Source organism: Temnothorax nylanderi, unplaced genomic scaffold, assembly GCF_030848795.1.
Source record: "Temnothorax nylanderi isolate EJ_2023f unplaced genomic scaffold, tnyl_v1.0 TNYL_tig0034_pilon, whole genome shotgun sequence".
Taxonomy (NCBI): domain Eukaryota; kingdom Metazoa; phylum Arthropoda; class Insecta; order Hymenoptera; family Formicidae; genus Temnothorax; species Temnothorax nylanderi.
In genome coordinates, this window is record NW_027249096.1 from 240,242 (window position 1) to 264,170 (window position 23,929).

The 23,929-nt window shown below is 39.8% G+C and overlaps 2 protein-coding genes across 13 annotated transcripts in view; one reads left to right on the forward strand and one right to left on the reverse strand.

The window, feature by feature from the left end:
- Nucleotides 1–23,929, reverse strand: part of Rg (A kinase anchor protein rugose) — a 303,530-nt gene that overhangs the window by 9,288 nt on the left and 270,313 nt on the right. For all 12 annotated transcript variants that reach the window (XM_071703158.1, XM_071703153.1, XM_071703160.1 and 9 more), the window contains 5 exons: nt 11,057–11,174; nt 8,917–9,019; nt 5,621–5,736; nt 1,300–1,412; nt 1,009–1,149 (listed from right to left, as the gene is read on the reverse strand). In XM_071703158.1, the coding sequence (XP_071559259.1) occupies nt 1,009–1,149; nt 1,300–1,412; nt 5,621–5,736; nt 8,917–9,019; nt 11,057–11,174 (591 nt within the window). The remainder of the gene's footprint in view (nt 1–1,008; nt 1,150–1,299; nt 1,413–5,620; nt 5,737–8,916; nt 9,020–11,056; nt 11,175–23,929) is intronic.
- Nucleotides 19,490–22,491, forward strand: LOC139770894 (protein mab-21). Its single transcript, XM_071703149.1, has one exon. It carries the CDS (start codon nt 20,006–20,008, stop codon nt 21,104–21,106), a length of 1,101 nt encoding a protein of 366 aa, XP_071559250.1. The 5' UTR covers nt 19,490–20,005; the 3' UTR covers nt 21,107–22,491.

Here is a 23,929-nt window from a genome sequence, read left to right on the forward strand (position 1 = left end):
ATTGGGAACGCGATCCTCGTTGCATACCTACCAGGCCTAAAACTATTTCTTTATGGCAGAACTCCGAGATAATGCTATAAACGGATCGTTAACGCATCTTGAACGGACGAAACGGCCGCGGCGGGGCAAGCGGTTATAGACCAATAAATTGTTTATGATGCAATATTTTATCGTGCAAGTGCGTTGTACGGCGAATAAACAATTAGGTGCGTTATGTCGTTGTTTTGAATTTAAATATGCCCAAATAATACGAATACTTCAAACACGTTTTAGATTCATTTAAATATTCTTTAAGACCAATTACATAAATTCAATGGTAATATCACTGGAATTACAACAATGATTGACAAACTGCCGGTAGATTAAGTTACAATCAACAAAGATATAACATATACCTACAGTGAAATAAAGTTTCTATATAAATTATATTATCTACTTTAGTCTGAAAAAAAAAAAAAACAAAGAAAGAAAGAAAGAGGGAGATGAAGACGTTTATTCCAGTTAGGCCCTGAATTTCAAGTGAACGAGGAAATGCAGCAGAAAACAAATGTGTATATTTAACGAGAAGGCGGGCGTCGTTGGCACGAGGGCGTTCCGACGCCCCCAAATTAGCGTGCACGCAGTACTAAAAGTGTCGTTTAAATTTATGGTGCAGACTGGACACGCTCCGTAAGTGGAAAGACTAAAAATCAGCGATTGGAAGCTAATTATACGTCCATTATACGAATAAAGACCCGATTTTATATCCTACGTTAAACTTCGATTTCACTCGAATCTCGACAAAGGAAATGAGCGGACGGCTAATTAATATTTTTATTTAACAAATACGTTTGTAAAAAATAAACGTAGATAAATGCAGATTAATAAATTTTCCATTTTTATCGTATTTAAATGATAATTGTTATAAAGATATGCTATCTGTGCTTTTTAGCTGTAAATGGACGATCGAAACAAAGTTAAATACCTACTATTGAGCATGCTATTTTTACAAAATAACAAGAGACTTACCACGCGTATCATCCAATTTAAAATGAAGGCTGCCGTAGAATAATGCGTGCCGTAATGGAAAGGCGGTATAGTGTCGTGTTCCCAGCTCTGGAAGCGCTCCTCGAAGTAAGCTCTTCTGTTTGGATTCAGTGCGCCAATTGGCTGTAAAATACATAAATATTCTTTAATTGTTTATTTTAAAAATTTTGCTGCAATATCTCGAAAAATTCGATATCATCAAATATGACTTATATGAAGAGAATGAAATGAACAGAATATGCCTCTCATTACAATATTTCGCTAAGTTTATACCTTGGACAAATCTCGATAATTGCTCGGTAAACTGAGATCGAGTTCCTTCGTCTCGTAGTTTGTTAACACCCAAGGAAATACAGGATACTGGTTCAAATCATTGTACGTGCGGCCTGAAAAGATACAAATTTACTTCCTTCAGAACCAAGAACATTTTATTTCTTGATTGATTTATCATGTTCCGCATCGTCGATAAATTTTGATGCTGATGATACTAATACCTAACGGAGTCTTTTAAGTTAAGGCCACGTATGTATCTCTTTTTTCTCTTATATGACCTTAAATCATCGCTCGGTATCCGACGCAAAAAAAAAGACAGAGGAAGTCTCGGAACGGGTGGTATAAGTATTTAAATTAAATTCCTCGTACGTACTGCCGAGAATAGAAAGGGAAGATCGCAGTTTGGTTTTTAATGCGGATAATCGCCGACTTACTTTTTTCCTCGTCCTGACCCAGCGTCTCAGCCACGGTCACTCCTGTCTATCTCGCACCCCCGCTGTTAGCTAAGGGCGACGAAAGCGGCCACGAGACCGCGCCGCGGCTCGTGATTCTATTTTTACGAAAAACGCGCCATGCGGCTCAATGGGGCGCGGCGCGCCGTTTAGTAAGCGCATAACTCAGAGCGTGACGGCTAATCGCTCCTGAAATTGTCACTCCCAGAGGTCTTACTCGTGCCCCCCTCCCCCCTCCCCCCCCCCCCCCCCCCCCCCTATGGAATCCCATCCCGAAATGCATTAGTGACGGCAGCGCGGTCCCAAGGCTGAGTTCTAATCTCTTTCCCTGTCGCTAATTAAAGCACGTCAGCGAGTTTGTCACTCGGCGCCCTCGTGACGGATACACGTGTGTGTCACCGCGCGTCCTCCCTCGCTCCGGTTACTTCGTTTTCTTTCGCGGCCGTATTCGGCGTCATAGCACGCGAAATGTTCCCACTCGCGTGATAACGCGCAACGGAAGCGATTAGATAGTTAAACTCGCCGAAGCAATCGACTTGTGCTAAATCTGCAAGTGCAATGCATCGTTTAACAAACGCAAAATAGTGATATACAACATAGTAGAAGTTTAAAACACCGATATGCGATTTCGATATTTAAAAAAAATATTTAACTGCTCGTTATCACTTCGACTGTCATGTCGTCCGTATTTGAGTGATGCGTTAGTTTCCGCAAAAAAGAACAGAAAGATATTAAAATAATACACTATATATAGATTTATTAAGAATAGAATTATTCATTTTGTATTTTTCTGCTTATATATGTTTCAATAATAAAAATATTTATTATTTCGGTTTGTAAGTGACAGCTTTATTTATTTCATCTGAAATTATATTATTAAATATATAATAATATAAAATAAAAATAACGTATATAATATTTAACATATAAATTTTTCATATTTATTAATTTTTTTGGTATGGTTTATTTTATAATATGACTGCACATTTTATCAACAGTATTTACTTCTCGATTCTGGTTCTCTCAGAACTCAATATTAAAATCAGTTTTGGCAGTCAAAATGTTAATTATTATCGCGAATACATCCCTTTATTAGAGCGCATTTCGACGAGATAGGCTGTGAGACCGCGTCTCTAAGAAGTTCGCCGAATACTTAATTCCTTCAACGAAAAAAGGCGATGCAACGGCAAAAGTTGTAACCGCGTCGGCCGCTGCACAAGTCCCACCGTCGCTACAATACGACCGTAAATCGTGGACGCCGCGCGAGCGACGGCTGTGCGTAAATAATAGCGAGGCCGCGTTATGCATCAAAGTGATTATTAATGGTAGCGTCGGCGTGAGTGAACGCTCGGGGAACGCGCCTCGACAGCGGAATGTCCGTGACACAAACGCACACACGTATTCACCGTGTCCGCTCGTTTCTCTCGTCTTAGGGAGACATCAGACCTTAATCCTTGCTTTCCTCTCCCCGAATTTTATCCCCGTTCCAGAAGAGATACGAACAATATTCGGAAAAAAAGTTTACGGATCGTAATAATTTGCGGCGTACAACGGGAGCATCGCGCGCATATAAGAGTCGAAGGAACGCGCGTGCAAAGTATCGTCTTACCCCCTAAATCCGGTTTTTCGAAATTTAACATAATGCGTAATTTAATGATAATTGAGAGAGTCGTAAAATTAGGACGTCGAGTATTTATTTCGGTTGAGGTAAAACGATGTTTACACTACGTTTGTGTATCGTGATTATAGTCGTTCTGTGTACGAATGGATCGGTCGGCCGGTCGCTTTATCGCGTTGTCGCTGCCGTCCTCGGCAATAATTCACTGCGAAGCAGGACCAGCCTAGATACGATCGAAAACGAAGGCGACGACCTGTTGGCAACTACCTGGGATGAAAGGTCCGTGGTTCGGCGTATATATAAAACGAACTGCATTATACATTTTGAGAAATAAACGCGACAGATATATGGAGATACTCGTGCATCAATACTCTTTTGCGCGCGTGTGCGTATGCCCATCGTACATTACATTATATTCCGCGTAATATTTATGCTCCACATTTTTCATCCACTTTAATAAATATTTAAGTAGTGAATGTTATGTGTTTCTCTTTTTTATCAAGCACAAATAAGCTGATATGCGAAATATGATTGCAAAGTATATAAATAGATTTGAATTATCGCGATATCCGCGGGATGTGACCAAAGCAATTATACTGAGAAGAGTTAAGATCAGATTGCGTTGCAATCGGCACGCCGCAGGCTACGAACTGCTACGCATTTTGCACAGGGTGGTCCATAAAGTGTTGCAAATCATTTTCCGCGGGAAACAATACGGAGACAGCGACAAAATGTGACTATGAGTGCGAATGTGGATGTGAAGGTGAATATCCGATATTCAAGAAACGCGCGACATTCCCCAAGGAGCATTTATCGATCGTCGCCGTCTCGGACGATCGCTCTTCGCGATTCGCCCTGTACACGCGCGGTCGGTTCGCTGCCGCCGCGCCGGTGCGGGCTATCGTATTTACATTGGATTCGCTGTCATTAATTTTTAATAAACCGACGCGCGGAGAGCAAATAAAATCCTGATCGTATGCGGGAGCGTGGACCGGCGCGGCGCGGCGCGGCACGATACGGCGCGGCGTGGTGCGGACCGGTTCGTTTTCGTATCGATTCTCCTTCTCTCTCCGATTCCAATGATTCTCGCTGCTCTCGACGTTAGAGCCGCGGCCCCCGGTACCCACGGCTATTTATTCGAGCAATTAATATATAACCCTCGTAAATACGCGGCTGCGGCCACCCCCGGGCATCGCGGCGGACTGCGCCGAAATGCGAATAATTACGCGTCCGTGCTCATCGCCGTCATTAAGCCGAGCTGGCCGATCGACCGCGGGCGTGGGTGCGCATAAATCCCACGCGGGCGGTATAACTTACGACGAGTTTGAGCGTGCGCCCCTATATAACCGACTCGTTTACAAGAATTGCGGCCGATCGGCCGGTTAATATTGGCCGCGACGACGATCGGCGTGCCGCCCGCAACACTATCGTGCGCGCCGGCGATTATCATCGGAGGAACTTGGCCTGTGGGGAGAGGAGGGCAGCGAGAGATCGATCACTCTTGGGGAGTCGATGAACCTCGCGGCAAGTGAAGAGAATCGTTTGATGATACGTTTGTTTCTTCCATAGGCTTCCTGCGCGTGTAATATCGAAGACAAATGGTGCCCGTTGAATCCTCTCTTCCGTGAAATTAAAGATAAATTGGTTCTACCGTGCGCGCACGATAATAAAAGCACAATGAGCGAGCACGCTTTGCGTGTAAGTATCATTAAATCTCGCGTAAATGTTGTCCGTGGAGAAGAATACGCTTCGATGAAAGGGCTGCAGCAAGGTGATCGGGATACGATGCGCCCGGTTGGATTCCGTCGTGACTCGTCAAGAGGCGTCCGAACTGTCTCGTTAAAAAGCGCACGAGGCGGGCGCGGTGTCTCGAGTTTCGTGATTTGGTTCGATGAACGCGCGCGAGGGAGCCGATATTAAACCGAAGAGAAACAAAGACGCGCCTCCATTTCGCCCTCAGCCACGCGAGGCGGCAGAGGGGTGGTGGTGAGTCCCTCGGGAGAGGATTACCGGGTTCCACAAGGTTGGGATTACTCGCATGGGGTAGCTAACGGAACACAGGGCTGATTGAGAACATCCCTAATGCGCCGCGACAGACTCCATCCGCCCGTGTGCGCCTATAAAAAAGCCCCGGCGTCTTCGCTATTCGCGCGCTCCTTTCTCTAATCGATACACAGGTCAAAATCGACCGACCGCCGCGCCGGTCGATTTCGATCGCGTTTTACATTTATCTTAAAGTAAAGGTACTTACCAGCGATTGTATTCAGAAACATCAGATACTCGAAATTGGATATCTCCCGACGCTGCCACTTTTGAGTCATGTTAGAGCTTCTCATCAACTGTCGCGGTGACATCAACGATGCCCGTCTGTAAAATAGATGAAGTTTACCAATTACAGTATCTACACAGAAAAAAAAGTGTCAAATCGAAACTTATATACTAGTTACTAGTATATATGTAAAACAATCTATAATCTTCTTATAAGAATTTTGACTTTTTATTTTAATTTTTTTTTCTTGATTGAACTATATAAAACTTTGTTTAACTATATAAATGACTTCATTCAAGCAAATTTTCTTCGTTTAACGCAATATAATCTCATTTCAAGATTATTGTATATTCTTGCGCATATACAAGTATATTAGTGTTGATTTAATACTTCTTTTTTTCTGTGTATATATAGCATATTCAAATTAAAATACATTAATATATGAAATGTAACATAATAAAAAACAAAGTAACACAACTTTTCGGCAAATCGTATACGTTCTCCGATTAATTTACTCCAATCAGTTAATACCTAACGTGAGTCGAAGAAACAGTTCTGGTTGCTCGATTTTTGCATGACGGTGACTACAACGTTCCTCGGTTGTCAACGATATTATTAACGACTTTATGTATCAATATAAAATTTTACCTTAACCTATTTTTTCTACGAGTATTTAAAACGTCCATATCTCTGCTCGTTAAACCGAAGTATGAAGGATCGCGTAGGTATATGGAAATAAGAATATCCATATGCATTATGCTTAAATGCATTGAAGCTACACGCGCCGACAATGAAGTGTCCATAATCGAAACAAGCCTGGACGACTTATGGTTCGCCGCCAAAACGGTAAATTGCGTGCCAGATTGTGGGCCACATTGCGCGGACGTGTCACTTCTCGGCATCGCGCAGCGCGCTTTAATTGCCGAATCAAACGAGCGGTACATCGGCTTTGATACGCAATTAAGACGGCGGTCGGGCTCAATTCACAAGAGCAATTACGTCAAGACGCGCTCATCCCGGCACTTTGCGTTCGCGCCATAAAGCCCGTTGTGCGTCTTTATGAATGCGAACATCGCTGATTTAGGATTTATACGAGAGACTTTAACGGGCATTCGTCCTTCAGATGTTGAAGGAGGGTACACGACGACGACCGGACGCATAAATTCAATCCTTGGATTCATCTCGCGTAAATTTCATGCGAGCATGAAAACTTCCAGAACGATCGGCGACCGGCAAAATGCCGACTGCATTTCTCAAAAGCATAAAACGTCGAAACGTAATCACACTCTCGTATGAAAATTTGTATGTATTGTTTGTTAGATTCCTCAACGATTTATGAATGTATAATTAAAATAAATGTGCGTAAAATATGATATATATACATATATATACTGTCATATATACATACATATTTAAGTCGTGCATGCGATCAGAACACGATTTTAAAGTTATATTCTATTCATGTTACCTGCGGAGCAGATTAATATTCACGGCAAGGTCGGTAGATGTAAATTAACATGTAACTGATATGCTAAAAAAAACGCCTAATTATTATTAATAAATTTAGATACAAACACGCGCGCGAGTCTTACGGAGTTATATCCTTGATATTTCTATGTAAAATATTTTTTGTAAATCTATACAATTATATATCTATATATATCCTCTGCTAATTAAAAAATGTATTGCAATTGAAGACATTGGCGTAAGAGATAACTATATTATATTTAACTAGTTAGCGTGTCAACATTTATATTCAATATTCAATGATTCTGCGAAACTATTAAAGTTGATTTCGCGGATCTTCTTTAAATACATTGCCATTTACAATAATAAACAATTCATATTAAACTAATATTATGGAAACATGTAGAATGCATCATGTTCATTACATCAAATTTTAATGAAAGATATTTTTGGTGAATAAAAAAAATTAACATTTCCGACATTTACATTTTTAATATTGCATACCTCAATATAATTAAAGTTGCGATAAAAAATCTGTCTAAACGAGCTCATTGAGATTATATTAAAATGCAATTTGTTTAAAATTCACCAAACAATAATAGTAATGTATCTTCGAGAATAATGCGATACGCTAATTAAACATTAATTAAGGAATTTTTCTCGTCAATGAATATGTTTCTTCATACGTCACAACGCGAATTCGCATTTTATATATACCAAACGAATTATTTCGGTTAGCCGAAAGGAATTTTCTCTCTTCTCAGATCAGTCGGAGAGAGAAACGTCAGAGTTTGCCGTCGTATATTTATGGCCGATGTATCCTTCTCGCCGGCTATCTCGTATATAGGAACGTTGTAATGGATGGGTCGAGAAGCGCGGATATACGCGAACCTCTGTTCTTGCCGCCGACTCTTGCCGACCTATGGGAGACTTCTCGTATCCTGCGAGAATCTCTCTCTTTGGTCCTTACGATACCACAATACGAGAAAGACATAGAACTTTATGCAGGGACGAATGTTGCGTCTTTGCTGTCTTTCCTACGTTCGTTCATATTGTATACTTTCGTTCTTTCAGATGTCATAAATACTTATCTTATAAGGAAAGCTTGAAGAGTTAAGATAAAATAATAAAATAATATGTTGGCAATATATTATAAACTAATAAAAACTTTGCTATGTACAAAATTTCATTGTTTAATATATCTTCAATTTAGAATTCAGTGACATCTACAATAATATATAAGATAATAAAACAATAATATACATATATGCGTCTAATAAATAATACGTCATTTCTTACCAAAAATACCAATTAAATAAAAAATAATATAAGTTATTAATAAGTTGAATAAAAGATATCTTTTTGAAGTATGATGAAAATAGTAGAACAAACATAAGTAATTAAAATGTGTTGTAAAAGAACACTTGTGTATCGATATAATTTTCAATGTTATCACTTAATCGCGATGTAACTGATATCTATTATCGCTTTCAAGAATCAACTCGACGCTAAATCATTATCCAAAAATATTCTTTATCTCATCTTCTTTCTCCATTTGATTTACTGATAGTGACTAATTAAAATATACTTTCATTTTTATTCATTTGTGCTCCTACAGTTGGAATATACGCTGAAAATGATAAATATCTGTAGAAAGAAACGCTTCGAATCCGTCCCTGGAATCGTTTGACCGAAAAGGACAAAGAAACGAGGGAATGCGACGAGCATGTTTGGAAGTAGATTCCGAGATCCTTAGATCTTTCCGTGGAACGACAGAAGCGCTTCCTTCCTCTGGGCTGGTTATCGCTTACCTAGTTTGGGGTATCCCGTACTTGATGCCAACACCGACTCGCGGTAGCGCCTTGATCATCTTTTTCACTGTCGCCTGGTCCGAGAACGCAAACAAGATCGAAGCTGCGGGCAAAAAGGTGTTAAAGCGTGAATTATAAGCGAGTCCGATTTCAAGGATACGTCGACGTCAATCATTCGGATGATGAACGAGAGAGATAGGACTTCTTCCGGTTTTAGAAATCTAATTCTTCAATTTCAGACATGTATTTACATATGAGAATATCGATAAGGGTTACGGTTTAATGAAGACATTGTGGCAAAGATAAAGCGGTAACATTGCCTTTAAATACCGCAAGAATATCGCTATTTAATCATTATGCTAATATTAGCAAGATATCAGATATCGTGATGATAAATTAATAAGTATAATTGTATCCAATTTATTATACAATGACTAGGCTTGTGATAAATTTGTAGATTTTAAAATCGATTAGCTTATTCTCGCGAAATGATAGAAAGCGAGAGAGAGACCCAATCGTTCAGAGTGTGTCCCCGCGACGTTCCCCCTGAGAGTTCAAAGGGTAGCGTGCGAAGAGATGGTTACCATAAATACTTCTTAGTAATTTACCGAACTATCTGTACACGAAAGCAAAATGCTCGTGTAATCTTAATTAAGAGAAAAAAAATTCAATCGTTTTACTTATATACGTATATACTATATACTTATATACGAATAAAATATAGCGAATATTCCTATATATGCGCATATATTTTAAAATCGATTTTTCTCTTTTCTCTAAACAAATAGTATATTCTCATAATTTCAATAAATGTCGTATAAATATCTTCCCAAGCAATGTAAATCGATATTCTTAATCAATGCGCGCACGCGTTTGGTTTCTATAACATTATTTATTATGCACATGTATATTTATTACGTATGAGGTAGCATATATTCTCTCCAGCTGCTCCGCACTTTTTTTTAAATTTATGCTGGTACGCGTTAATCTTCTAATTATTAACATTCGCACGCCGGTAGTGACACAAGCAGATGTCTTCAGCAATCACTTTGTTGCAGAAACCGCCCTTATTCGCGGCAATGTCCGATAACAGCGTAAATTACGCGAGCAAACACAAGGTAACATGTCGAAAGGCGGTAATCGTAAGAGAGCCGTCTCGCAGGACTGCTACGTTCCATAACGTGGAGGTCCCTTCACGTAATTTTGGACAACCGTAACGTAAAGCATATACGGCCCCGGTGAGCGAAAGTTACGCCGCGGCCCCGTTATAAAGTAACTCATCCTCGGTTTTTATTGTTCGACGATTTATCGCGAGAGGAGAGACGCGATCCGTGCGTGTTCCCCGGCGTTTTTCGGTTAACGAACGCGCGTTTCCAGTGATTTTTTAATGAACGGCGAAGGCACCTCGCAGGGATGACATTCCACCGCTAACCGTCTCCTCACGAGACGCGACGCATCGAAAGTCAGGATCAGATTAGAATCGGGGAACGCCTTGGGAATTTATCTGCGCCCCGGAGAAATAATCAGCGGGATAGTGGACTGTGAGGCGCAGGTATAAATAATTCTCTCGCGCGGTTTGTTATAGGACACGGCAAACCGCCACGGATTGAACAAAGGACGAATAATCGTTAAACGTCATTATCAGTAATTATGCGAGCGCGATGAGAATCTATTAATATATAAAATTTCGATTTCAACTATTTAACATTCAATTAATGCGAAATCGATGTAATTTTATCAATGCGGCGCGGCGGTTTTACATTGATTCTCGATTAAAAAATGACGCCACCGTGCTTGCGGAAAGTTAAGTTACGATTGCGACGTGACGCTGCGGGATAAAGTGCAGTAACGGCGGCAGGTGTGCCCGCGGGATTGAATAATAAATTGATTTTGGAAAGAGACATACCGTAATGCGGGCGAGATATTTATTGTGTAAAAACCAACGCGCGGCGCGCAACACCTTGCGGCGAGTTCGGAATTCCGTCGCGCCGTTCGTTCGCCGGATTAGATCGCATCGCGCGAAATAACGCGAAAGGGACTCGGGGAGTCGACAAGAAACAGAATGCGCTGAGCGCGCTCTCGTCCGAGAGCGGCGCACTGATTGAGGACGAACAAAACAAGAGGAATTGCCGGCACTTACTTCTGCTGGCGAGGAAGATCTCGATGGCCACATTTTGCAGCAGATAACGCCGCGAGAAGATCGCGCGGACCTCGGAGAAGTACCATTTTCCGTGCAAGTGGTCGCAGTACTTCAGTACCTGGAACAAAAATTATATACACCCTCCTTTTATTAATCATTTTAAAAGAATCAGACAATTGTTAAATAATACATATATCTATGACATGAATATTTTGTAATATACGATTTCATTCGTTTATAATTAGAAAAAAGAATTAACTGACATATTTTAAAAGATGTCCTTCGGGTGATCTTAGTTGCTACTGTCTTATCTATTGTCATTTTTATATAAGTGGCTAGATTTAAAAAATGTTTATTCTGCCTCGTGATTAATTATTTATCGCTACGAGCGCGAGACACCTTTCGCAATGACAATTAAGTGAGCGTTTCCCGACATCGCGAGGAAAATGCCCATTGGGGTCCAAGGCGGAATGGTCCGAGGGTACGAGCGCATGGCTGAATATAAGAATGCAACCGCGGTGCAGTGAAGTGTGATGTGATATAGTGAGACTAGTGCCGGTTGCAAGATGGCCGTCATGGTAGGAGGAGCCTCCTGCTGAGCCGAGAATCGATCCCAGGACCTCGCGGACTTGCGCTCTCGAACGAGTCGTGAACAACTCGTTGGCGAAAGAGGGAGAGGTGGAGAACAAAAAGAACGAGGTTCGGCGAGAGAGAGAGAGTGCGCGCAGGGTGGAAGGGAAAAAAGGATCTCCGGCGTATACACGGGATAAGAAAGAAGAGAGACAAAGTGAGGGATCCCGGATTTACCACCCCGGCATCTAACGAGGCCTTCAATTTTTGCCTCTTAATGAGGACGTATCGTGCCGCCGCGATGTCCTTACGCGCGGCGAATGAAATTATCCTCGAAATAATTCCGCCAAAATGATCCATTCAGCTGATTACGCTCGAGAGGTCTGCGGTCAGAAATGCCAATAAGATCTTATCTGTTGGTCTTCGTCGTTTGTTAGGGCCATCTTTCGCGATAAAAACGCGAGTATCGTAAACGTAAGCGTAACCAGAAACGTTGTCGAACTTATCAAAGGTGACACCGATACTCGAAAACACCTTAGCATCATGTTTATACATGTAGAATTATTTTACTATTCTTCAAAAGTTTGATCAGTCTCAAGTTGTGACCATAATTAAATGTACATTTCGCAAACACCTTTATAGCATAATCAATTTTATAGCAATGGCGGATGAATTCCGATGAATACGAGAATTATACACGTGTATATACTATACACACACAGAAACTATATAATTAGACAAATAAAAAAAAAGAAATAAATATTAAAATTCCTTAACTAGACAGCCATTAAATTTTAACAAGCCGAAATAGAAAACATTCGTATATTTCATGTACAATTTTAATCCTATAATGAGTGCAATTGTTTCAATTAATAAACCAATAATCATCAGTAAAGAATAGATCGCTAGTATAATACGGAAATTAATGCAGTATCCAAATCTAACATTCTATGTTGTTCTATATTTTATGATATTGTATTTCGTAACATCTACAAGAACCGAGTAAGAAACATTTACTTCGCTAGAAACTAATAAACAATTAAGAATTCTAATCGACTTGACTAGCTATTATCGTTATGACAATACGACCATTGATTTTGGTCAGATTATCATCAGATATTTCGGACCATGGGTTTTGGTCTTTCTAAATTAATGTAATTTTGATGCTTATATATAAGCATCCTATTTAAATAATTTAATTTATTGCAAAAAATATTACCTCAGTCAGGATAATTTATTGCGATAAATATTACCAAATGCTTCAGTGGTCGAACTGGCACGACACCCTATACGGAATGGGGGAGGTTCCAGGTTCGTACCCTGGCTGAAGTAATATTTTTCGCAATAACTTAAATTATTTAAATAGGATGCTTATATATAAGCATCAAAATTATATTAATTTAGAAAGACCAAAATCCATGGTCTAAAATATCTTGACGATAACCTGACCAAAATCAATGGTCGTATTGTCATGATGATGATAGTCGAGTCGATTAGAATTCTTAATTATCTACATTCTACAAGAGCGTTATCACAGCAAATCATCAAAATAAATTCCCTGCACGATGATGATTCTTCGATGTCGAACATACGAGAAATAAGTCAACTTTATTAACGAAAAAAAAAAAGATGTTAAAGCATGTTTTGAATTGTTGGACATATGTTAAACGTAACGATGACATCCCGTACGCATGTCAAAATTGTAGATTGTAAGCTTCGAATCTCTGGGGATCATAAATGTCATATTGACTTGTAATAAAAGCCCGAAACAGTTGCCGATGAAAACTGGGGGTGCGTGTTAACACACCATGGGTTTAAAATATTTTACGATTATAATAAAAGAAAAACAATATATTTATAGCAAGCAATTATTTTTCAATAAGCAATAAGCATAAGTATATAATATATTAATTTTTCTATTTTTTTTTCACAATCTTAACACATTCGATCACTTCAGGAAATGGGATGTATCGTTCTTTCATGCTTGACATTGACTTCGAGTGACGAGATATGTCACATTATGCACTTATGCCGCAAACCGTGTAAGAATATAGTCAATAAAGCATTTTTGAGTACTTGTGAGTACTAGAGTTTTCTATATAAGAAGCCCAACCAAATTTATATTGACGTTATCTATAGAAAAAGTAGAGTCTAATAATCTTCTTCTTTTCTATCTAACTGGTCCTAGGTGAATATATATTCATATTTATTTTTCTTTTTTCATTTTTCGTCATTTTTTTAATTTAATGACAAATGATATTTGTTCTTTATTCAAAACAGATAGAGATCCCGATTTAGTATTCGATCTTCTTTTTGTGAGACTATAGACATTACAGGCGCGCGCTATGCGCGCGCTATTTAACTTTAATATTTTACTGTTACTATTATACTATTAACCACACAACTGTCAAAATATGCCATGATAGCCGCTCATGAAATAAGTGCAACAAGAGAACCAATCCGCATCGCGGAAAAGCGACAACAATATTTCGATAGATTCGAGTATCGATGACATGCCCTTTTTAAGAAGATAAATTGTGTTATATTTCCTAAAATCAAAAGATAAACATGGAAAGTCATCACTTATCTGAAAATGAGTTTTCTGATATTCCTATTGATTACGAAAATCCTGTCAAGTACCGTTACATCTCGGATAATGTTTTACGGATTACCATTGCCTTAAAAGAAATTAAATTATGTGTGGAAACGAATTTAATTCAATAAAATTATGAGTTTCAGATTTTGATGAGTTTCAGTTTCTCTTTTAATTTTAATAATTTTTCACACAAGACTTTGGAAAATGCCCGAATTTTAATATTTTTCGAGTAAAAATCACCCGAAGCGAATGTGTCAAGAGTCACGCGGTGATCTTGTGTACGGTGAACGTAACGCGCAAGGTTGGAAACCAGCCCGGGTGCGAATGCACAAAGCCAACCCCTGGAGCGATCTGCGCAAGCTCTCCGCAAACACTGCTCGAGATTGATAAGGGCCGCATCGCGCCTCAGAATCCATTATTTGGATACCTGCGGCAGCAATACAGATATATCACGTACTCCGCATTAAATCTTGTCAAGGATTAGATAGGCTCATTCATCGTTGTTTAACCCTCGTGCATGTGGCATACGATGTATTGTTCTCCAACGCAACGCCTCTTTGTTGCGATCGCGTTAATCGAAATATTTACTTGACGATTCTTTAACAAAATGTAAATCTTATCATTTACTTCTGTTCAACAGAATCATTAAGTAGTTTTTAACAAACTATATAGAATGTTGTAATAATATTCCTATACACGAAGGCATAAAAAAAGGAAGAAAAATTGATAGCTACGTATAAATTTATATTTTGCTGATAAAATAACATTTTATATTTAAAAAATTTATATAAATTTCTAATAACTATATATATATTATTAATTCTTACTATACCTATCAATCTTCTATTCTTCTTTTTAAAAAATATTTATATGATTTGCGTAATTATTGTATTTATAGAGGAAAAATGCAAGATATTTCTGCACACATCCATTACGCGCACATGCAGTAGCATATTCATCTTAGGCAGCTTTATTCGAGATGTCATCAAGCCGCAAAATGTGCATCGTACCGGTAGGACATTAAAAATAATACGTTTACACGTCGCGACGCGAGCCAGCGGCTGGGTGGCGGAGACCACACGCGGTTAAAGAGAGGTCCTGGCCGCTGAGTGTCAAGTGGTACGCGATTAGAGCTCCCCATGATGCTCTCTGTGCTCATCTCTCACCAACCGAAATCGTCCCGACTCACAGCGGAGCGCTGGGGTTGCGCCGCGACGACAATGGGCGACATGATGTAACAACATGTGTCGCGTTCGCAAGGGGAATTCCCTCCCCCTCGTCGCACGCTGGCTCTATATACAACGTTAGGGATACCATAGAATGGGATACCACTTAGCAGCCCGCCGGCGGTATACAACAAACAGATTAAGCGCCGGACAATAATGGACCCGCCGCTCACTCGCCGGGCTCACTTGGACGCCTACGAGCAGCCTCCCCGCGTTTCGAGTGACGATTCGCTCGAAATCACGATACGACAATACAAACGGCACGGTGAAGTGTAGCGTACGAATGACTAGGAAAACGTTATGCTTGCGTACATCTCACTTGTTCATCGAAGGGGTACATCTTCGTATAGATTTCACTGTTTTTAGCATTAATAAATTAAATAAATAAATAAATGTATATATAAATATTGAAAAATTTATATAAAAGTGCAATGAATTTAATTCATTCAGTTAATTTATAGTTTTTTTTAATAAAAAGACGCATAATAGACGTTGGAAAATGTTTACCTTTGTTTCACCTGATGACAGCGTACTTAATATTTCTTTGTCTGCATCTAAATTTTTTAAATGCTTTAGAGATAAGATTATATAGTTGTATGAATTTATTATTGCAAGAAAACAACGGTGAAAACGAATTTCATAGAATTTTACAGAAAGATCGTAAGATGTTCTGTTGCCACGCTGACGCGGCGTCTGTTTCCGTGGATGTGCCGGCTAATGCTCGAAACATTCGGGTGCCATCGCGGCGATCCCAAGCGGCGATGAGTTATGCGTGCCACGTGCGTGTTCTCATACCTTTATTACCGCAGCATCGCGCGAGATAACGCACCGCGCGTAACGCACAAAGGGCGGCCGGCCGCGCGGCGTGACTCGTCTCGCGTTCCACTAAATTTGCCGCCACGCGAACGAACAAAAAAAAAAAGAAATCTTCCGAAATTAAGCGCGTATATATTTAACGTGCGTAACGAGGAAATCGCCGACGAGCACGAAACGTGAACGGAACGCGGTGGCAATAGGCCGACGAAGCTGCCCGAGTTATAATGACGCTCGATAGACAGCGGAAAGCAACGGAAGGAGAACGATGTTTTTCCATTTAATTAACCCGCTGCGGGTTTCCCAGGTATCATAAAACAGTAAATAATGCGACCTGTTTCCGGTAACAGATGCGAACGGGCCGTCTGTCGCGTTAAGTGGCTCGTCTGAGCTAATAGTCCATGAATGCTAAGGAGATTAGAGCATCGGTTGCCGCTGCTATTAATAATTCCATTATAAACGACCAGCTTTTAATTGTTAGGCGGCTTTCGGCTGTGTCAAATATATGCATTCGAGGCAACTCATAATAACGTAATCGGATACAAAAATCATTTTCTTATTATATTTAATAAAAAATATATGTATTGTTTAAACAGAATGAAATTTTATTTTATTTTCGACGCGTTTCATCCAACAAATGGGTTCTCGTAGTGGCGGATTTATCGTAATGATCGAGGCAATTTCTTCGAGATGAAATCCCGACATTCGGGACGATCTATATTTTCCATGCCATTTGACAAAGAAACCGTGAAATGCGTACTCCACGGCCACCGCCGCTCTACCGGCTGCCGAAGCTCAACGAACGGGTCCCGGATTACTCGAGGATTACGCGGGGATGTTCATTCGAGCTGATTTACAAGGTCGACGCGGCGTGCCGTCTGCATAGACGACCGGAGTGGTCGTCCCAGAAGATGCGTCACGATCCTCGATAGAAATGTTATACAATGAAAACAGAGGAGAGTCTACGCAGTGGAAGCCAAAACTGCTCCTATATCTATTGTACTACAATGCCGAGTGAAATATTTTGGCGTGCAACGATTGCTCGAACTTATTTCTCTATTCGCGATGAAGATGATAAGACGACAACGATTGTAAACTCGATAATTTTGATCTTTTGTGAGGCAAATAATATTTATTTATCAATAAATTTGTTTGGGATAAATATAATCTCGAGTTGGGGATTTCTTTCACTTGATCTTTTTCATATCTGATAGCTTCCGATCGAACGATAATTTCTCAAGAGTGTCATTTTCCGAGCCAAGCCGCGAGAACGTCGGTGTACAAATAATTCAGATGATAAACGAATTAACTCGAAATGGGATGATGAAAGGCACATTTAGGGCGGCAGAAGCCCTCGAGTTCTGCCTTAATGCGAGGGCTGATGTAGCAGAACGTTTGACCCCTCGCCTCACCAACGCAAGATGAGAGAACCGAAACAAGGAGAGCGAGACGGAGAGAGAGATCGCGAGTACGACACACGTGCTCGGCTCATGAATCAAGTCGTATTAGCGAGAGAGAAGTAGGGACCGCCGGGTACCAATCCACCATTCCAACTTGGAGTAGATTGGATTCTCGAGCTTTATTCGATTATCCACGAACGAGGAGCACGAATTGAATGTGGCGCGACTCTCGCCGGCATAACCCGCCGTTTCGCTCCGCAGCTTTGGTAACCGGAGCATAAACAACGAGCTGGACAGTGATGGACGGCGTAACGAAGTAAACGAAATAAAAAGATCGAATAAGGTATTATCAATTTCCTTAGTATTTGAAAATAAGGGTTTGGATTCCCGATGATTAAGACAAGAAACGTTTAAAGCATTATGGAAAACCCGAAACAAATAATGTTATAACAAAAAACATTTAGATTCTTTACGGCATTGTTAAAAATGCTCAGAAACGTTAACATCTACAACAAAACATGCGTAAGTATTAAGCAACATTTACTTTCTGTTCTGTTGCAAAGGGTTGAAACGATCAAGCGGGAAAAGAACGATGACGACCGAAGATATGGAGATCTCTAATCGGTAAAATCTTGCGCTGGATAGCCGATGCTTGGATATCCGCCCGGTCGATCGGTATTCTTCAGTAGATATATGTGTAGCGTGAGTTTTTACGATTGTGTTATAAAAGGGAGGCTCCAGTATCTCGTGTTTGTAAGCTATTTTTCGTCGTGCACACCTGCCCCTATTCTGGTGTGTGTATCTGTGCGCGCGTACCATCAAGACCGAAGCTCCATATTTGCGTTCGGCATGTACGAACGAGAAGTGTTGTCGCCTTTCATGCCAGCGTCCAATATTCAAATGATCCTTTCAACGGAACGTTATCGTATCTATTCACTTGGTTATGTTCGGAATTATCGTGTCATGGAATCGCGCGAACCGCTCATCCATTTGCTTGAATGTGTTTCAGCTACCGATATACATGTGGAAATAACATTAAGGCTGTCGACTTAAATATAAAAGATAAACTTATCGTTAAATTCTAGTTTGTGTTGTTGCCTAGTACAATATTTGGTCGATAAAAAATGTTTTAAATAAAGTTTGCATAATTTAATTCAAAATAACCTACTGAAATGCTATTCTAGATTCATCATCATCATTATTATCATCAATATTACCATCATTATCATTATCAAGTTTCAAACATTGTGTGTCTTGTATGATGATGCATAATATGTCTATGCTTTATTTTATTAAATAATTCTCACAAAATTTCTTCAAATTTTCTATGAAAGTCAGAATATGTTTAGATAGAAAGATATTACATTTCAAGAACTGGGTTGTAATGGTGATACGTAATATTTCTATGTTTCAGCTTATTAAAAAATTTTCATAAGAATTTCTCAAAATTTCCATAAAGATCATAATATAACTAAATAGAAATATCAGATTTCAAGCATTATGTCTTACAATTAGTAATGATACGTAATATTCCCATGTTTCAGTTTATTAAAAAATCTTCATAAGAATTTCTCAAAAATTTCCATAAAGATCATAATGTAACTAAATAGAAATATCAGATTTCAAGCATTATGTCTTACAATTAGTAATGATACGTAATATTTCTATGTTCAGTTTATGGAAAATTTTTCATAAAAATTCCTCAAAATTTTCCATGAAAGTCAGGATATGATTAGAAATATTGCCGAAAATCGAAGCATCGTTAGAAATGGAATGTCATAGGGTTCCTTAAGTCACATAGCTTATCGCCACCCATCGGTAGCGACAGTACCACGAGCGGCAGGAGCGGAATAGTGGAGGAGGAAGCGACAGGAGGCGTGGTAACAACGCGCACGCTCCACGTGACCCTGTCGTTTGGAAGGCGGGACTTCAGCAACGAGGCATACAACTACAACAAGCAGTAGAACCAGCCGGTGGTCAGCGACGTTCTCTCTGTCGTCGCGCGCGCGGGACACCTCGAGCCGCGCTCGTTGCACGTACAACACCTGCCGCGCGATTAGGCACGCACGGTTCGTCCATCCGTAACCCGTTCCGGCGACCTTTTTTTGAGACTGCAAATTTTGAGCAGTGCCTCTCCCCCGACACCCGAAAATCGGGGCGACATCGGCGCAGCGCGATCGCCCGGTGCCGTCGCGGGAATCATGCACGGGAAAATGATTGACGATAACAACAACAGCACCAATGACATGTCGATCTGTGAGTGAATATGCGCACGGGAGAATGAGACTCGCTCGTTCGAAGCGGAAGAACATTCTCAGGACCGTCGGAAGCGGACAACCTCGTCATGATGTTGGTTCCACAAGACATTATGGGCGGCCCGTCGAAGATGCTGTACCAAATGAACAAGTACTACGCCGAGCGCGTACAGGCACGCATGGGCCAGGTGCAGAAGACCATACGGGAGGTGTGCAAGGTCGTGCAGGACGTGCTCAAGGAGGTCGAGGTGCAGGAGCCGCGCTTCATCTCCTCGCTGACCGAGTGCAACGGCCGCTACGAGGGCCTCGAGGTGATCTCGCCGGGTGAATTCGAGGTGGTCCTCTACCTGAATCAGATGGGAGTTTTCAACTTCGTCGACGACGGCACCCTGCCGGGCTGCGCCGTGCTGAAGCTCAGCGATGGACGCAAGAGATCCATGTCCCTCTGGGTCGAGTTCATCACCGCGTCCGGCTACTTGTCGGCCAGGAAGATACGCTCGAGATTTCAGACTCTGGTGGCGCAGGCCTGCGACAAGTGCAACTACAGGGATTCGGTGAAGATGATCGCCGATACTACCGAGGTGAAACTACGGATACGGGAGCGATACGTCGTGCAGATCACGCCAGCGTTCAAGTGTTCCGGTGTGTGGCCGCGATCCGCCGCTCATTGGCCGATACCGCACATCCCCTGGCCGCATCCCAACCTGGTAGCGGAGGTCAAAACGGAGGGCTTCGACCTGCTGTCGAAGGAGAGCGTCGCACTTCAGGGCAAGCAATCGGCGATGGAGGGTGACGCCTGGGTGTTGTCCTTCACGGAAGCGGAAACCAGGCTGCTACAGGGCGGCTGTCGCCGAAAGTGTCTCAGTATACTTAAAACCCTGAGGGATCGACACCTCGATCTGCCCGGAAATCCAGTCACCAGCTACCACATGAAGACCTTACTGCTGCACGAGTGCGAGAAACATCCCCTCGAGACCGAATGGGACGAGGGATGCCTGGCCGACCGTATTAATGGCATCTTCTTGCAGCTGATATCCTGCCTACAGTGCCGGCGATGTCCGCACTACTTCCTGCCGAATCTCGATCTCTTCAAGGGAAAGTCACCTAGCGGTTTGGAAAATGCTGCGAAGCAAGTTTGGAGACTTACGAGGGAGCTGCTCACGAACAGCCGCGCGCTCGAGAAGCTTTAGCGTCCTCCTGCTCGAGAGCACACGATGAGAAAAAGAAAACGCGCGATGATGAGAAGAGAGAAACGATGACACACGTGTAACACGATTTTTAAGCACGTTTCTACCGCATGGTACTACGTGCTTCTCCGATACTACGCGCAAACAGTATTGTAGTTACTGTTATTACTTAATACACGCTTGTATCAAGGGCTTGGTGCATTGTTACAAATGACTCTCGACACGTAAGCCACTTTAAATCGTACTTGCTTTCCTTCGATAACAATCGCGGTTCAACGAGCAATAACGATCGTCAAGTAGATAATTCAGACTTTTAATTTTCTGTTTAATATTCAAACAGTCGCATGGAAATCAAATGGTTATATAATTAAAAATCTAGCCATAATTCTTTTTTATATGAGTAGCTATTATGTTTGACTTGTTCTAAAATTGATTGTATTATTCATATGAGCAAAAATTTCGTCCATTAAATGAATTAAAATTTTGCGAACAAAACGAAATTTATATACTATACATGATTGATTGTCGAAGTCGAATGATATCCACTTGAATAGATGGAAATAAAATTCGCGCAAATTATAAAATCTTAAAAAAAAAAAGCGAAAAGTATACGATTAACTAAACTATCTAAACATGCTGCAAAATATACATATAATCTAATTCGTTTTATTGTTATATTTCGATTAGTTATACGATTTTTCTCGAAATCAATATATTAATGTTTTATTTCAATGTGTGATCAATGTAAATTGCTGTCAAATAAGCAAAGTCACTGCAATTGATATCCATGCGACTAGGTAAACGATAAGTATGGCATCTTGATAGTTAATGTAAAACATTATGTTTTTTGCAACGCATATGGGTTGTGCAATTGGCTCTGTTGAAATATAATATTTCGTATAATTGTTTAGTGCAATAATAGTTACTCCATCTCCATTATAAAACAACGAAATATCAGGATTGTAATAGCAATAAGATAAAAAGTAAATTTTGAAGACACAATGTTATCCTACAATTTAGTGATACTCCGTATGAAACTGTATTGACGAATGAATGTTCACACTTCCAACATTTTAATGAGTCAAGGTTATTTTCGCATTCTAGATTATTTAGGAAACATATAAGATATGTAATACGTTCCGATTAATTATTATTACAATTATCTCTTCATCTAAGCAGAATAATGTGATTTGTTATCCTTATTAATATTTATAATCGGTTAGCAACGAGCTTCCGATAGTTTTACAACGTTATATGTATATATGTGGTATACATACTTCTTTTATATTATTTAAATGATATTTATTTCATAATCGGATCATTATATATATATTTGAAACATGAAATGTACATAATGAATAAATGCATTAATTTCATCTCCAATTAAACATTATACAATTATTTACTTTAGAAAAAAGCTATCCCACCTTGAAATATTATATCCAATTGCGCGATTAGAAAATTTTACTCATTATATCTTAATATTATTCAGTAAATTATTAAATATTTGTAGAATATATATACACAGATATATATTTAAAAACATATATATGTGTACGTTTTTAAATATGTATATTATATTATCCAAATAATTATATAAATCTCATATAAATAATTAAAGTATTTTCGGTATAAAATACTATTGTAATCGTGTAAAACATCATGTTCTTGCTTCAATAAACATTACATCGTGAACTTCTTTTTACGAGAATTGCTAAACATAATTTGGTTCGTAAATTTCACGTTTCGTAACATGCAACATTAAAATATGATCGTATCTTCACTAATTAACACAGAGTGGTTTTTCTCTTGCAAGAATATATTTTTCTTAATGTGTTGTGTATTCGATCGTGATACGCGTGTACTGCGCAATTATTATGCCGAATACTTGTACTTAACATGTATGTTATAGAAGCCTTGAACGACTCGCTGGCAGTAAGGCGAAGACTATCATCTTCATTATACGCCTACCTAGAATATCACGTTCTTATCTTAATTTTATCCTTAACGTTCCGCATCTTCCTTTCCTGGTGATGATATTCGTTAACCGGTGCCATTCACTTTTCTTGCTTTACCACACGTTCGACCGTTTCCAAATGCGTATGATAATTGTTATTACATTCTAACACGAACACTAAAGATCTCTATTGACTGTGGAATCTTAAATTGCATTCTTCACTGCAAGAAACACACTGCAGTATTTTTATCATTATAAGATATATTAAGATATTAACAGAGATATATTAAACAAGATACATTAAGATACTTCTTGTCTTTTCTAGTTTTTATCATTGAAAATATTATACTTTTCCAAACGAAATAACGATTAAATAATACGATTGCTTCATTAACTAACTCATCATTGCTAACAATAATATGTTATTTATTGCAATTGTTATTGCTAAAAAAAATTATTTTATTTTAATTTTTTGAAAATTAAAGATATAAATTGTTTTTCTAACTGATTTGTTCATAGCCAAAAATATTTAAATTAATTTCCTTATGCTCCAAAAAGAAAACATTTCTCGATAAACCTGATTCAGTGAATTGGTTACAATAATCGAGAATAATTATTGTGGTCCATCGACTTCCAATGCCAATCCCTTGAAAAGAAAATATCCTTGACATGAAGGAGTTCGAGGTAACTTTATTCGGCAGTATAGACACGGTTGTGGTCCACCATGTCGAAAATTTCGGAATAACTAAAAGGGCTGCAGAGGAGGGACCGTGCCCTCGCGGATGGGAAATAAACTAAGCAGTTCCTGCATAATTCATGGGGAGGAAGAAGGGCTACCACGAGGGTTGCCTCGCGTTACCTTCGTTCCC

Bases quoted from the DNA above. Each gene is read 5' to 3' on its own strand.
- LOC139770894 (XM_071703149.1), top strand. From the start codon at position 20,006: ATGATGTTGGTTCCACAAGACATTATGGGCGGCCCGTCGAAGATGCTG.